This window comes from Scylla paramamosain, chromosome 43, assembly GCF_035594125.1.
Source record: "Scylla paramamosain isolate STU-SP2022 chromosome 43, ASM3559412v1, whole genome shotgun sequence".
Lineage (NCBI taxonomy): Eukaryota > Metazoa > Arthropoda > Malacostraca > Decapoda > Portunidae > Scylla > Scylla paramamosain.
This window is the reverse complement of record NC_087193.1, coordinates 11,218,800-11,232,337: the sequence shown is the minus strand read 5'-3', so window position 1 is coordinate 11,232,337 and position 13,538 is coordinate 11,218,800. Positions and strand designations below refer to the sequence as shown.

Genomic DNA, 13,538 nt, shown 5'->3' with positions numbered 1-13,538 from the left:
GGGAAAAGGGAAGTGAAGGAATGAGGATATTATATTACACATTATATGATAACATGTCAACTTTTGTGTGTGTGTTTGTGGGTGTGGTTGAAGGAGCAGTGACAGGTGGCGTTAGGGAGGGAGATGGGTGGCTGGCTGGCTGCAGTGTTTTGGTCAGCACTGGTCAGCCCACACGCCCCATTGACCAGTGTTTCCGTTTTCCCAGCAGCTTCTCCCTGCACCGAGCACCGCCAAGCAGCACCAGAGAGGCACGAGTACGTAAGGTGAGTCCAGAGATGCCAGTCTTCCCTCAGTCAGCCTTACTGCCTGCCTTTACTACAATAGTGAACTGTCTTGTGCTCGTTTATTTAGGTTTTATTATTCGATTTTTAGGTATTTTTTGAGGTTATTGATTTATTTTTAGTCTTTGTTTACATCTGAGTCTGGAAACAGCTGAAGATTTGGGGAAATATTGAAAGTTCGTCAATATGTAAACAAACTGTCAGCTGAGGTAGGGGCAGGGTGTCAGTGTTTTCAGCTATTATTTGCTTCGTCTCTCACGTATTGTAAGCCAAACATGTCATAAGATGGAGCCACATGTCTAGCCTTCATATCCGTTGGTCAAATATATACACCATTGCTTAGTTTTGTTGTTAAGAAGGAATAATTGAGGTAATATGGCGGCCAGCTCCCCCACTGAGGTCGCTGCCGAGGGCGGCCATGATGGATTGTTGCCTGTCCCAGCTTGTTGGTTCCAATATTTTTTTAAATTTTTCTGAATGACTTTATTTGGCTTGTAAAGTAAGATTTTATGGTTTCTATAAATATTTCGTTGCTTTTGAAAAGTTTTCTTGCTTCTGTTAAGTAAATGTACCGAATTTGGTGCTGTTTTTTTGTGTAAGTAAAGGGCGGTTTATACGGTGATATTTACCCAAAGTGATTTTCGGCTTTTTTATTTGAGGCTTTAATGAAGATTTTATTGCTTCAAAAAATCGTTTATGATATATGAAGTGTTTTGCGTTCCTGTTGAGTTATGTGTGTGGACTTTGAATAGGCTTATGGTCCCGTTAAAAGTGGTGTTTTTGTCATTTTTAAATATTTTTATTTCTCTATTTCAGCCTGTAACTAACTTTGCAATGCTTGAGAAAATAATTCAGATTTTTTAAAGTGTTTTTTTAGTGGTGTAAAGTGAAATGGGTGGACTTTTCAGTGTTTTTAATGGTGTCAAAGGTTACAACACTTTTTCCATATTTCCTATTAATATTTCTTTACAACTACTGAGACTGGAGATGTTTTGATATTGTGAATATTAATTAAAGTATTTGTCAAGTTAGAATATATAAGGTATTCGAGCCTAGCTTCATTTTTTCTAGGGGTCAATTTCAAAATGAAATATATTACGTACGTACGTTTGGCAGCGGGTAGCCTGTGACGTCATCATCAAGGATCCGGGACTCCCTGGGCTCCAGTGTCTCCTCGTCAATATTTACCGTAATTTCCAGTGTTTTCCAGGCGTTTCCAGCTGTTTCCAAACTCAGGCATGTAGGTAATAGTAGAAGGAGAAAAAACTGGAGAAATGGAGGAGGAGAAGGAAGAAATAAGGAAAAATGGAGGAGGAGGAGGAGGTGGCATAACAGGTAAATATCGAGAAAACAATGTTTAGCTTAGTCTCCCCTCCTGCAGTCCTTTTCTCTGTAATATTTCGTGTGTTTTGGGTGTTGTAAATGTTTTTCGTGTATTTAGAAGTGTTCTGGGGTGTATTGATGGTGTTTAGGGGTGTTTAGCTGTGTTTAGCTTGTATATTTGCAGTTATGTGTATTTTGGGTGAATTTAAGGTGTTTTAAGTGTAGCTTAGGATGTTTTTTAGGTGTATTTTATAATGGTTTTAGTCTTATGGGGTGTGTTTGAGTTTTGTGGGTAGTTTAGAGTGTGTTTGGCTGAGTTTTATGGTTATTTTTGGATGTTATGGGGTGTTTTATATATATCAGGGTATTTTGAGTGTTTTGGATGTTTTTAGCGTGATTTGGGTGTGTTTAAGTGAGTTTTTTTGGGTATTTTGAGGTGATGTGGGGTGTTTTGAGTGTTTTGGATGATTAAAACATGTTTTGGGTGTGTTTGGGTGAGTTTTGGGTGTGATTGGATGTGTTTTTTTTCATATTTAAGGGTGTTTTGAGTGTTTTGAATGTCTTGGGTGTGTCTGGGTGAGCTTTATTGTATTTAAGGGTGTGTTGAGTGTGTTTTGATGTTTAATGTGTGCTGTTTGTGTGTGTTTGGATGAGTTTTGTTATATTTAAGGATGTTTTAAGTGCAGTTTGGGTATGTTTGAGTGAACTTTGTGGGTGTCTTGACATGTTTTGAGTGTGTTTTGAGGTATTTTGGCCACACGCGCCCCCTAGTAACCCAAATGACATAACTTAACACCACAACCTCACCAGATTTTACCTAACATATACAGGACAACCTTGTCAAGTCTATTATGCCCACAAGGGCTTGCCACATTCCAGATACTGTGCAGATAGCCTTGAAAAAGTCTCCCTGCCTCCCCTCCCCACTCATCACTCCATCCCCTAATGTAACTCTCTCTCTCTCTCTCTCTCTCTCTCTCTCTCTCTCTCTCTCTCTCTCTCTCTACGACGACGATGACGAACCTAACCAAACCTAGCCTAATCTAACTACTACTACTACTACTACTACTACTACTACTACTACTACTACTACTACTACTACTATTACTGCTACCTTCCTTTTCCTCTGACAAATGATAATTAGATGTTTGATATAGATAAAAATATTTTTAGGGTTAATATCTATTTTTTTAATTGATATAATATGGATTTTCCCTTTGACAAGCATCTCTCCTAACACGCCCTTTTCTCCCCCACAGATTCCTCAAGACCTCTTCATCGACATTGTAGAGTCTCTTCGCCAACACCGAGGACAGCACCGCCTGCCTGCCACCTCCCTTGGTCTTCAAGGCTCGTCAGTTCAAGGACCATCTCTCTCTGCCAAGTTCGAGTGGGATCTGACACTTGGGGACGAGGAAGGCTCGTCACTTCAAGGACCATCTCTCTCTGCCAAGTTCGAGTGGGATCTGACACTTGGGGACGAGGAAGGCTCGTCACTTCAAGGACCATCTCTCTCTGCCAAGTTCGAGTGGGATCTGACACTTGGGGACGAGGAGGAGTATGTGCCGGTGGTGGCCATCATGACTTAAGGTGTGTGGGGTGATGTGGGGGATGTATGGGGGTGTGTTAGGGGGAAGGTGGGAAGGAGTGAAAGGGTATGTTTGTGTTTGTTTGTTTGTGTGTGTGATTTTTTTTATTTTATTTTATTTTTTTTGCTTTATTTTTCTCTTCTCATTTTTGTTTTCTTGCTCCTCTTTTTTTCTTCCTCTTCTTTGTGTGTGTGTGTGTGTGTGTGTGTGTGTGTGCTGTAAAGAGAGAGGCATATAAGATGCTGTTGTCCATCTTCAAATAGATCAGCTTGAAGAAAGTCCTGTGGAACATGATGTGTTTAATTCAAAACTAATATCTTCAGGATGTTTTGGATGTCCTTCCCTGGCATCATTGGTGCATCTGACTAGTGTTTATATTTGGTAGGGGAACATCTAAATTTTTACAGCTTGAGAGTGCTTTCTTTACTATTACCCCAGATGATGCAAATGGAAATTCCAAAGCTGACTGTTTAACGAAAGCTTGTGTTGTTGCTTTGATTTCAGCACCAGGATCCCCAGGATATGTGTGTTAGTGGTGTCCACTTTTGAAGTTTATCGTTCCTATTTGCTGTGAAATTATTGCATAACACTTTTTCCCATGGTAGCTGCATACCCATGTGAATGAGACTGATGACTCTCGCTTCTTGGTGTACATAAAAACCAGAGAATCATTGAGGAGAGACCTGCCTTTTCTTGTTCCACCAGAAACAATTTTGTAGGTCACAGAAGTGTCTGCAAGGACCATTGTTGGTAATGCTTCATCATCTAATGATGTTTCAGCTGCTGGATTGATGTTATCAATAGGAAGTGTGATTTGAAGCCATTGGGTGTGTTGTTGTTGATTGTTGCAGGCTGCTCTTTGACTGGGAAGGGATTAAAAGGATTGTTGGCATCACCTGAAACCAGGGTATAAAATATGAGCGAACCTACAGTAACTATCTCTCTCTCTCTCTCTCTCTCTCTCTCTCTCTCTCTCTCTCTCTCTCTCTCTCTCTCTCTCTCTCTCTCTCTCTCTCTCTCTCATGGAGGCCCCTAACAAATGGAAGAAGTGATCACAGATAGTGATCACAGATTCCATTTCTGCCTTAGGAACCATACATCAGTAGCAAATAGTGCGTCACCAACCCAGTATCATCCTTAAGCAGAGGGAGAATACAGAGCCTCTAGTATGATAGAAGACACAAAGACTTACTTATATAAGAGACCAGCCACCACCACTGTTGGCATATGAATACAGCTGCTGTTCATAGCCATCACAGGTTCACAAAAGGTACATAATACCTAAATCAAGCTCAGACTACACGAGTGATTCTTCAACACTGCAAACTTTGTACCAAAGAAATATTATAATTATGTTTATACACTAATTTTGAAATTAAAAAGATATACAGAACAATTGTAAACTTATTAAAAAATTATGGGATTCAGAAAAATCTTAAGCTGAAATACTTTTGACATGTCATCACTTGAGGCTCGCGCTGCTCCGCCACTCTGCTCCACACGGACAAGACGGAACACGAAGACACCTGTGAGTTCCGGCCGTACATGTGTCCGTGTCCCAGTGCCTCTTGCAAGTCGCAAGGCTCCCTCGAGCATGTCATGCCACACCTCATGAGCGTCCACAAGAGTATCACCACTCTCTAAGGTGAGCGTGTGGAGCGACAGTGAATTGTGTTTGATGCAGAAATGGTGCACGTGTCCAGAAGCTTTGATATGCTTATATTTATATGTACTGTTTTTTAATAGGTATTGCATGTACTTTTTTTTCAGGAAAAGTTTTGTTTATATGAAATAATTTGCCCGTGAAGGTTTCATATATGCTGTAGATTAGACACACCATATAAGATGTACCCCTATTTCATAAGTTGGTTCTAAGAAAAGAAAATTGTTGTTTTCTTGTGTTTTAAGAAAAGAAAATTGTTTTCTTGAGCACTACTTTTTACAGGTGATGTACCTCAATATTCACAATTAAGACTGATGATATGATTACAAATATGTATAAACTTGTGTTTCCAGGAGAAGACATTGTGTTCCTGGCAACAGACATCAAGCTGCCAGGTGCAGTGGACTGGGTCATGATGCAGAGTTCCTTCGGCCACCACTTCATGTTAGTGCTGGAGAAGCAAGAGAAGTTTGATGGCCATTAACAGTACTTTGCCATCGTGCAACTCATTGGGTTCAGGAAACAGGCTGAAAACTTTGCATACAGATAATGTTTAAGTATGAGTGATCTTGTTTCTATTATTGATACACTCACTGGAGGAGAGGGTGCCTTTGATAAATGGTTATAGGACAAAGAGACACTTGCTGCTGCACTCCATATTGAGAGGTTTAATTCCCTGGGAGGATTTCCCAGCCTGCTGTGCTGGCAAACTGTGGACTGGGCAAATTATCAGATGAGAGCCTAATTGTCAGTAATAACCTCATTCATAACAGCCACCTCCCTCCCCCCACCTCTCTCTCTCTCTCTCTCTCTCTCTCTCTCTCTCTCTCTCTCTCTCTCTCTCTCTCTCTCTCTCTCTCTCTCTCTCTCTCTCTCTCTCTCTCTCTCTCTCTCTCTCTCTCTCTCTCTCTCTCTCTCTCTCTCCCTCCCTTACAGTTTGCAGGGAAAGCAGTGACAGAATTCTTCCAACCCAGCTGTGTTTCTCATACCTCTTGAGAAGCATTGAAGTAAATTAATGTATATTTATAGGATCTCTCATGGCAAGTATACATCTTGTGATAATTTTGCTCTCAAATATGTTGTATTCCTTTTTCCCTTGTATATATCATCTTCCATATTGTCATTGCATACTTTACATTAAAAGCAAAATGCCAATTTAGTGTCATCTAAAGTGCTAAGGTATGTTAGTTATATGTGGTAATGTTAGTGAATGTTTATTACAAGATGATTTTGTACTGGACACACTTACATGCTGTTTCGTTGATACCGCTCAGCATGCATAGGGAGCATCCATAAGTAATCACGTTACACTTATGTTGGCAGATTGGAATTGAATGGACCAAGACGGAGACTCACCTGGGAAGCCACGCCCCGATCCATACACAAAGGCATCCAATCAGCCATCATGAACTCAGATTACCTGGTGATTACCTGGAGTGTAAGATATTGTATTGTGCTTAGTTATGTACAGCCAAAGTTGTTGTCATTTATTTCTTAATTTCAATGGGAGAAGCAATATTTTGTAAATTTTACAAACCCTTTTAATCATAGAAAAGCAACATTTATTGAAAATGTAATATTGTATTTTTGTTGAAAATCAAGATGTTTAAGAAATTGATATTTGATGCCTTACAAGATGCTGCATCTTGAATGTACTCTATTTTTGAGAAGTGATTTTAAGAAAAATATATGAATGAATGATCAGCAACAAACACTTGATATAGACTTCTAGTTCTGCAAGATGATGTTCTTGCCATAGGTGTTTTTTTGCACTCCTGGCCAAAGTTTGACATTAAACAGTTACATAGCCAACTTGGTTTCTCAAATTAAGAGATAGTTTGACATCAGTAATGAAGTCATCCTGAAGCCACACCAAGGTTGCTCTTTGCCTAAAGTGGAAACTATATGAAGCTGTTAGTATCAGTAAGCTGGCTTCAGTGGTGGCCTACACTAGAAAATAATCCTTTCATTCATCAAAGGCTCCTTTGTATTCAAGCTGGTGCTAGTCATTTTTGGCATTTCAATGGGGGGATTATGTTGCCATCCACATTGACTAAATAGGCACTCTGTGTTGATAATGAATGATGTGTCTTATGACATTAACTATGTAACTGAAAAATATTGATGTGTAATGATGTAAGAGGCTGATGTATTTTGTTAATGCTCAAAGCTAACCACTTGGCATTATCTTGCAAGATGCTTGGTGATCTTTTACATTAACTTGGAAATGTGTGTCTTGCAAGGCATCAAATACTGTGTCATACCAATAGTTTTGCTTTCTAAGGTTATAAATGATTAGTTTTATGGTATCAACCATTCTTCCATTAAGCTTTCACTAAAACTAAGTTATACTGCCTAACAAACAGTAGTGAGCAATAGTGTATAATACATATATTATTTTCTTTCTATTCCAGTAAGATGGAGGAAATGTTGTCAACTTAGAGAAAACATAGTTTATGAATCCTAGACAAATCTTTCCTTCAAAACTTATGTTCAGAGACAAAATTCCTAGACAACTTTATGCTACCAAGTGTCACTGTCAAGACACTCAGCCAATCATGGGGAAAGTAGAGTGTGAAAATGCCTCTTATATTTTGTGGAAATTTTTATATTCATGGTGCAGTTTAGTCATCTCATGAATAGATAACCAGAGATGATTAGCTACTTGAATCACACACTATTGGCTTTGTCCTTGTTATGTAAAATTTCTAGCAGTCATTCATCATTGGTCTCTAGAGATTGACACACGTCACGTTCTCTTTTAACAAACTATTAGAGGGATGTGTTGTGAATGTACATTAGCAACTAGCACTACTAACACTGGCTAAGCCTATTAGAGAATTGACGGGGCATTATATGATCTGCCTGAGGATTACAAATTAAAGCTGAAAAAAGATTTCATTCTTTAGTTTGTGGTATTAAAATTGTTTCTTAAATTTGTCCGTAGAAAGATTTAGTACATATGTTGCATCATTTATTTTAGGAGTAATTGTTCTATTTATTTTACTAACATAGTTTCATTTAAAAAGAAAGCTTATGTACATATGACATTTTTTGTGCTCCTTTTAAAAGCTTTTGTTATCTCATGGGAGTCAAAGCAAATGCATATATATGTACTTTATTTTGTGGTCAAGTAAGACACACCATGAAAAATGTGTGGAAATCTCATGTACTTAGTCTATTATTTATAGAACAAAAAATAATGCTAATTGGATTGGATGTGGTTAGGAACAGAGGTTTGTGGAGTAGAGTGTGTTTGTACCTTTGTGCTTTTGTTACTAGGAGTTCTCCGAGGTGTGGTAGTGTAGGTAGCATGGAGGGCACTTCACCCACTTAGTGTCCTCACCCAACCACTTCATTTATTGGTTTAATGTTGTGTCTAGCATCTGTTCCTAGAAACAGTGTGAAAGGGCTTCACAGGCACCAGTCAGCTGCTTAGAAACAGTCTGGCTGGGGAACATATTAGAGTGATAGTGATCACAGATTCCATTTCTGCCTTAGGAACCATACATCAGTAGCAAATAGTGCTCATTTATGAGTCATGCGTCACCAACCCAGCATCATCCTTAAGCAGAGGGAGAATACAGAGCCTTTAGTATGATAGAAGACACAAAGACTTACTTATATGAGACCAGCCACCACCACTGTTGGCATATGAATACAGCTGGTGTTCATAGCCATCACAGGTTCACAAAAGGTACATAATACCTAACTCAAGCTCAGCCTACATGAGTGATGCATCACCACTGCAAACTTTGTACCAAAGAAAAATTATGATTATGTTTATATACTAATTTTGAAATTAAAAGATATACAGAACAATGGTAAACTTAGTAAAAAATTATGAGATTGAGAAAAATCTTAAGCTGAAATACTTTTGACGTCACCACTTGAGACTCGGGCTGCTCCGCCACTCTGCTCCACACGGACAAGACGGAACATGAAGACACCTGTGAGTTCCGGCCGTACATGTGTCCCTGTCCCAGTGCCTCTTGCAAGTGGCAAGGCTCCCTCGAGCAGGTCATGCCACACCTCATGAGCGTCCACAAGAGTATCACCACTCTCCAAGGTGAGCGTGTCGAGCGACAGTGAGTTGTGTTTGATGCAGAAATGGTGCACGTGTCCAGAAGTTTTGATATGCTGATATTTATATGTACTGTTTTTTAATAGGTAATGCATGTACTTTTTTTTTTTTTTTTCAGGAAAAGTTTTGTTTATATGAAATAATTTGCCCGTGAAGGTTTCATATATGCTGTGGATTAGACACACCATATAAGATGTACCCCTATTTCATAAGATGGTTCTAAGAAAAGAAAATTGTTGTTTTCTTGTGTTTTAAGAAAATAAAATTGTTTTCTTGAGCACTACTTTTTACATCTCGCATACCTTAATATTTACAATTATGATTGATGATATGATTACAAAGATGTATAAACTTGTGTTTGCAGGAGAGGACATTGTGTTCCTGGCAACAGACATCAAGCTGCCAGGTGCAGTGGACTGGGTCATGATCCAGAGTTGCTTCAGCCATCACTTTATTTTGGTGCTGGGGAAGCAAGAGAAGTTTGATGGCCACCAACAGTTCTTTGCCATTGTGCAGCTCATTGGGTTCAGGAAACAGGCTGAAAACTTTGCATACAGGTAATGTTTAAGTATGACTGATCTTGTTTCCATTATTGATACACTCACTGGAGGAGAGGGTGCCTTTGATAAATGGTTATAGGACAAAGACACTTGCTGCTGCATTCCATATTGAGAGGTTTATTTATTAATGGCACCAAGCAGTTACAGTCATAAGGATAAAATATTTTTTTGTATTTGTAGTTTTGTAATTCCTATATCATTTTTAGGTGTTGGTTTAGAGGTTTTGGAAAGGCAGGTTTAAACATAAAAACATTTACTCTGTTCTAATTTTGATATAGTAGGAAGATAGGAACTGCACCGACTATGGTCTGACTATTTTATCCCAAACATTTAGGTGTTATCTTTTCCAGGAATTTCCCAGCCTGCTGTGCTGGCAAACTGTGGACTGGGCAAATTATCAGATGAGAGCCTAATTGTCAGTAATAACCTCATTCCCCACAGCCACCTCCCCCCCCCTCCCCTCTCTCTCTCTCTCTCTCTCTCTCTCTCTCTCTCTCTCTCTCTCTCTCTCTCTCTCTCTCTCTCTCTCTCTCTCTCTCTACTACACTACTATAAATGCGGTATTGCAAATGCTGTGTTTATTGAATATATTTTTTAAGTGAATAAAAAGCACTAAACCAGTATTTTCTTAATGAGAAAACATTGATGTGTTCATTAGAGTTCTCCTTCCCTTCACACTCACATCTAAGGCCAGAATATGCTGATGGTTAATTGTATGAGACTGATGAAAGAACTTTGAGAGTGAAAGGTTATGACTAGATGGTATAAGTATATATATAAAGAATGTAGGGCTCATATGAAATAATACTATGGTATAAAAGACAATGCAAGGTTGTTTCATCAACTTGCCACTTGTGCAGTAATATGTAAGTGCAAATGCATATTGAGCACTAGACAGCAAAAGCCATTTATCGCTGAGGGTAATCATGTTGCACGATGACAGTGATGGGACAGGATCAAGAGGGCTTCACCACAAGGGTTATAAAGTAACAGCCACATAGGGGTAACGAATTCGCAATCCCAGAGCTGAAACAGTTCTGCGTCTCGCCTCCACTACTTACAAAGGTGTGCTTGATAAATAAGGTATAACTTGATAAATCAGTCACAGCATGGCTTCACAAAGGGGAAGTCTTGCCTGACAAACTTGTTAAGTTTTTACAGTAAGGTGTATGAGGCAGTAGATAGTGGTGATAGTTATGATATCTTATATCTGGACTTTAGTAAAGCATTCGACAAGGTGCCCCATCAAAGGCTCCTGAGAAAAGTTAGGGCACATGGGATAGATGGGAAGGTGTTAGGTTGGATAGGGCCATGGCTTGATAATAGGTGACAGAGAGTGGTAATAAACGGCTCGAAATCCGAGTGGGGTCATGTAATCAGTGAGGTGCCACAGGGATCAGTATTAGGGCCATTGTTATTTCTAATATATATCAGTGACTTGGAAAGTGGAATTAGTAGTGATGTTTTAGTAAATTTGCAGATGACACAAAGATAGGTAGATTAATTAGGTCAGATTCGGATGCCATCGCCTTGCAGGCAGACTTAGATAGAATGAATGAATGGACGGATAGATGGCAAATGCAATTTAATATCAATAAATGCAAAGTGCTTAGCATAGGTAGAAGAAACCCACACAATAGGTATGCATTAAACACCCAAACTCTGGTAGGTACAGGGTACGATAAAGATTTAGGAGTTATAGTTAGCTCTGAACTCTGCCTAGGGAAACAATGCATAGAAGCCAGAAACAAGGCAAATAGGGTACTAGGATTCATTTTTGTGAGCGTTAAAAGTAGAAGGCCGGAAGTAATATTAAAGTTATACTTGGCGCTGGTCAGACCTCATCTAGACTACGCTGTGCAGTTCTGGTCCCCACGTTACAGGAAAGATATAGGTCTATTAGAATCAGTACAGAAGAGAATGACTAAAAGGATACAGGGGATGAGGAGTATTCCTTAGGAGGCGAGGTTGAAGCTGTTAAATTTACATTCTCTAGAGAGACTTAGGTTAAGAGGGGACCTGATAGAAGTCTTTAAGTGGTATAAGGGTTATAACAAGAGAGATGTAAGCAAAATTCTCAGGATCAGCAACCAGGGTAGAACAAGAAATAACGGGTTCCACCTTGAAAAATTTAGGAGATAGGGGAGATAGAGGAGAAAATTGGTTCTCAAATAGAGTGGTAGATGAATGGAACGGAATTAGTAATCATGTAGTTAGTGCTAGGACACTAGTTAGTGCTAGGACACTTTTCTTTAAGAAAAGATTAGATTTGTCTAAAAGATTAGACAAGATGGGGATAACAGATGGAAACAGGTAGGTGTGTTTCATACAGGGACTGCCACGTGTAAGCCTGGTTACTTCTTGCAGCTTCCCTTATTTCTTATGTTTTTTATGTTGTTATGAAGTTACACGGTTTTTCTGATTATTATTATTTTTTATAGCGACAAAATTTATACATTGTGAACAGGAGAAATGGTGTTAAGAAGCAAGCTTATTATCTCAGCAAAGCATATATTTTTAGTGGCTTAGGTCCGATGCCTCTGAGTCAACTTGCAACTCAATCAATAAAATTCAGCATAAATTGTCTTAATACAGGCTTAGTCCTCAGCATGATCCATCAGTTCAGCGCACAGATTAAGAAATGCATTGGTTTGTGTGTGTTTCTCAATATTTACACAGGTTTACAAGGGTGTTTTTACAGTTCTAGTGAAGATTAACATAATTCTACATTACTTACAGGAGAAACACGCTTTTAAAAGGCTGTAATTGAAGTGACACGGTTTTTAAGGGTATTTTTACAGTTCTACAATATTTCTACATTATTAACAGGAGAAACATCCTTGAAAACCCTGGTAATCATCTTTTTGGCTTTAAGAAACAGTCGTGAGAGAGAGAGAGAGAGAGGGGAGCATTTTAGTTGAGCCTATCCTGCGCTCGTTCATGTTTGCTACGCTGAGACAGTGCAGCAGTGAGTGAAGTTTTCGTTCATAATGACTTAGTGGGTGAAGGAATGAGGATATTATATTACACATTATTTGATAACATGTCAACTTTTGTGTGTGTGTTTGTGGGTGTGGTTGAAGGAGCAGTGACAGGTGGCGTTAGGGAGGGAGATGGGTGGCTGGCTGGCTGGCTGCAGTGTTTTGGTCAGCACTGGTCAGCCCACACGCCCCATTGACCAGTGTTTCCGTTTTCCCAGCAGCTTCTCCCTGCACCGAGCACCGCCAAGCAGCACCAGAGAGGCACGAGTACGTAAGGTGAGTCCAGAGATGCCAGTCTTCCCTCAGTCAGCCTTACTGCCTGCCTTTACTACAATAGTGAACTGTCTTGTGCTCGTTTATTTAGGTTTTATTATTCGATTTTTAGGTATTTTTTGAGGTTATTGATTTATTTTTAGTCTTTGTTTACATCTGAGTCTGGAAACAGCTGAAGATTTGGGGAAATATTGAAAGTTCGTCAATATGTAAACAAACTCAGCTGAGGTAGAGGCAGGGCGTCAGTGTTTTCAGCTATTATTTGCTTCGTCTCTCACTTATTGTAAGCCAAACATGTCATAAGATGGAGCCACATGTCTAGCCTTCATATCCGTTGGTCAAATATATACACCATTGCCTAGTTTTGTTGTCAAGAAGGAATTATTGAGGTAATATGGCGGCCAGCTCCCCCACTGAGGTCGCTGCCGAGGGCCGCCATGATGGATTGTTGCCTGTTCCGGCTTGCTGGTTCCAATATTTTTCAAAAATTTTCTGAATGACTTTATTTGGCTTGTATAGTAAGATTTTATGGTTTCTAAAAATATTTCGTTGCTTTTGAAAAGTTTTTCTTGCTTCTGTTAAGTAAATGTACCGAATTTTCTGCGGTTTTTTTGTGTAGGTAAAGGGCAGTTTATACGGTGATATTTACCCAGAGTGATTTTCGGCTCTTTTATTTGAGGCTTTAATGAAGATATTATTGCTTCAAAAAATCGTTTATGGTATATGAAGTGTTTTGCGTTCCTGTTGAGTTAAGTGTGTGGACTTTGAATAGGCTTATGGTCCC

At 39.2% G+C, this 13,538-nt stretch overlaps 2 protein-coding genes across 21 annotated transcripts in view; both read left to right on the top strand.

The window, feature by feature from the left end:
• The window catches only part of LOC135093735 (E3 ubiquitin-protein ligase SIAH1B-like), a 25,991-nt gene extending 17,967 nt beyond the window's left edge, over positions 1-8,024 (top strand). For 6 of the 20 annotated variants that reach the window (XM_063993284.1, XM_063993286.1, XM_063993287.1 and 3 more), the window contains 7 exons: positions 206-263; positions 2,864-3,194; positions 4,665-4,838; positions 5,210-5,300; positions 5,793-5,896; positions 6,180-6,279; positions 7,271-8,024. In XM_063993284.1, coding sequence (XP_063849354.1) covers positions 206-263; positions 2,864-3,193 — 388 coding nt within the window. In that variant the 3' untranslated portion in view covers position 3,194; positions 4,665-4,838; positions 5,210-5,300; ... (1 more) ...; positions 6,180-6,279; positions 7,271-8,024. Of the gene's footprint in view, positions 1-205; positions 264-2,863; positions 3,195-3,697; positions 4,839-5,209; positions 5,414-5,792; positions 5,897-6,179; positions 6,295-7,270 lie in introns of all 20 variants that reach the window. The other 14 variants (XM_063993290.1, XM_063993282.1, XM_063993281.1 and 11 more) reach the window with 14 other exon arrangements.
• LOC135093592 (E3 ubiquitin-protein ligase Siah1-like) lies at positions 4,739-13,538 on the top strand. The gene is made up of 8 exons (XM_063992985.1): positions 4,739-4,820; positions 5,210-5,324; positions 6,180-6,294; positions 6,752-6,779; positions 8,139-8,150; positions 8,752-8,925; positions 9,305-9,497; positions 12,700-13,538. The coding sequence occupies exons 1-8, from the start codon at positions 4,739-4,741 to the stop codon at positions 12,875-12,877; spliced, it is 897 nt and encodes a 298-aa protein (XP_063849055.1). The 3' UTR covers positions 12,878-13,538.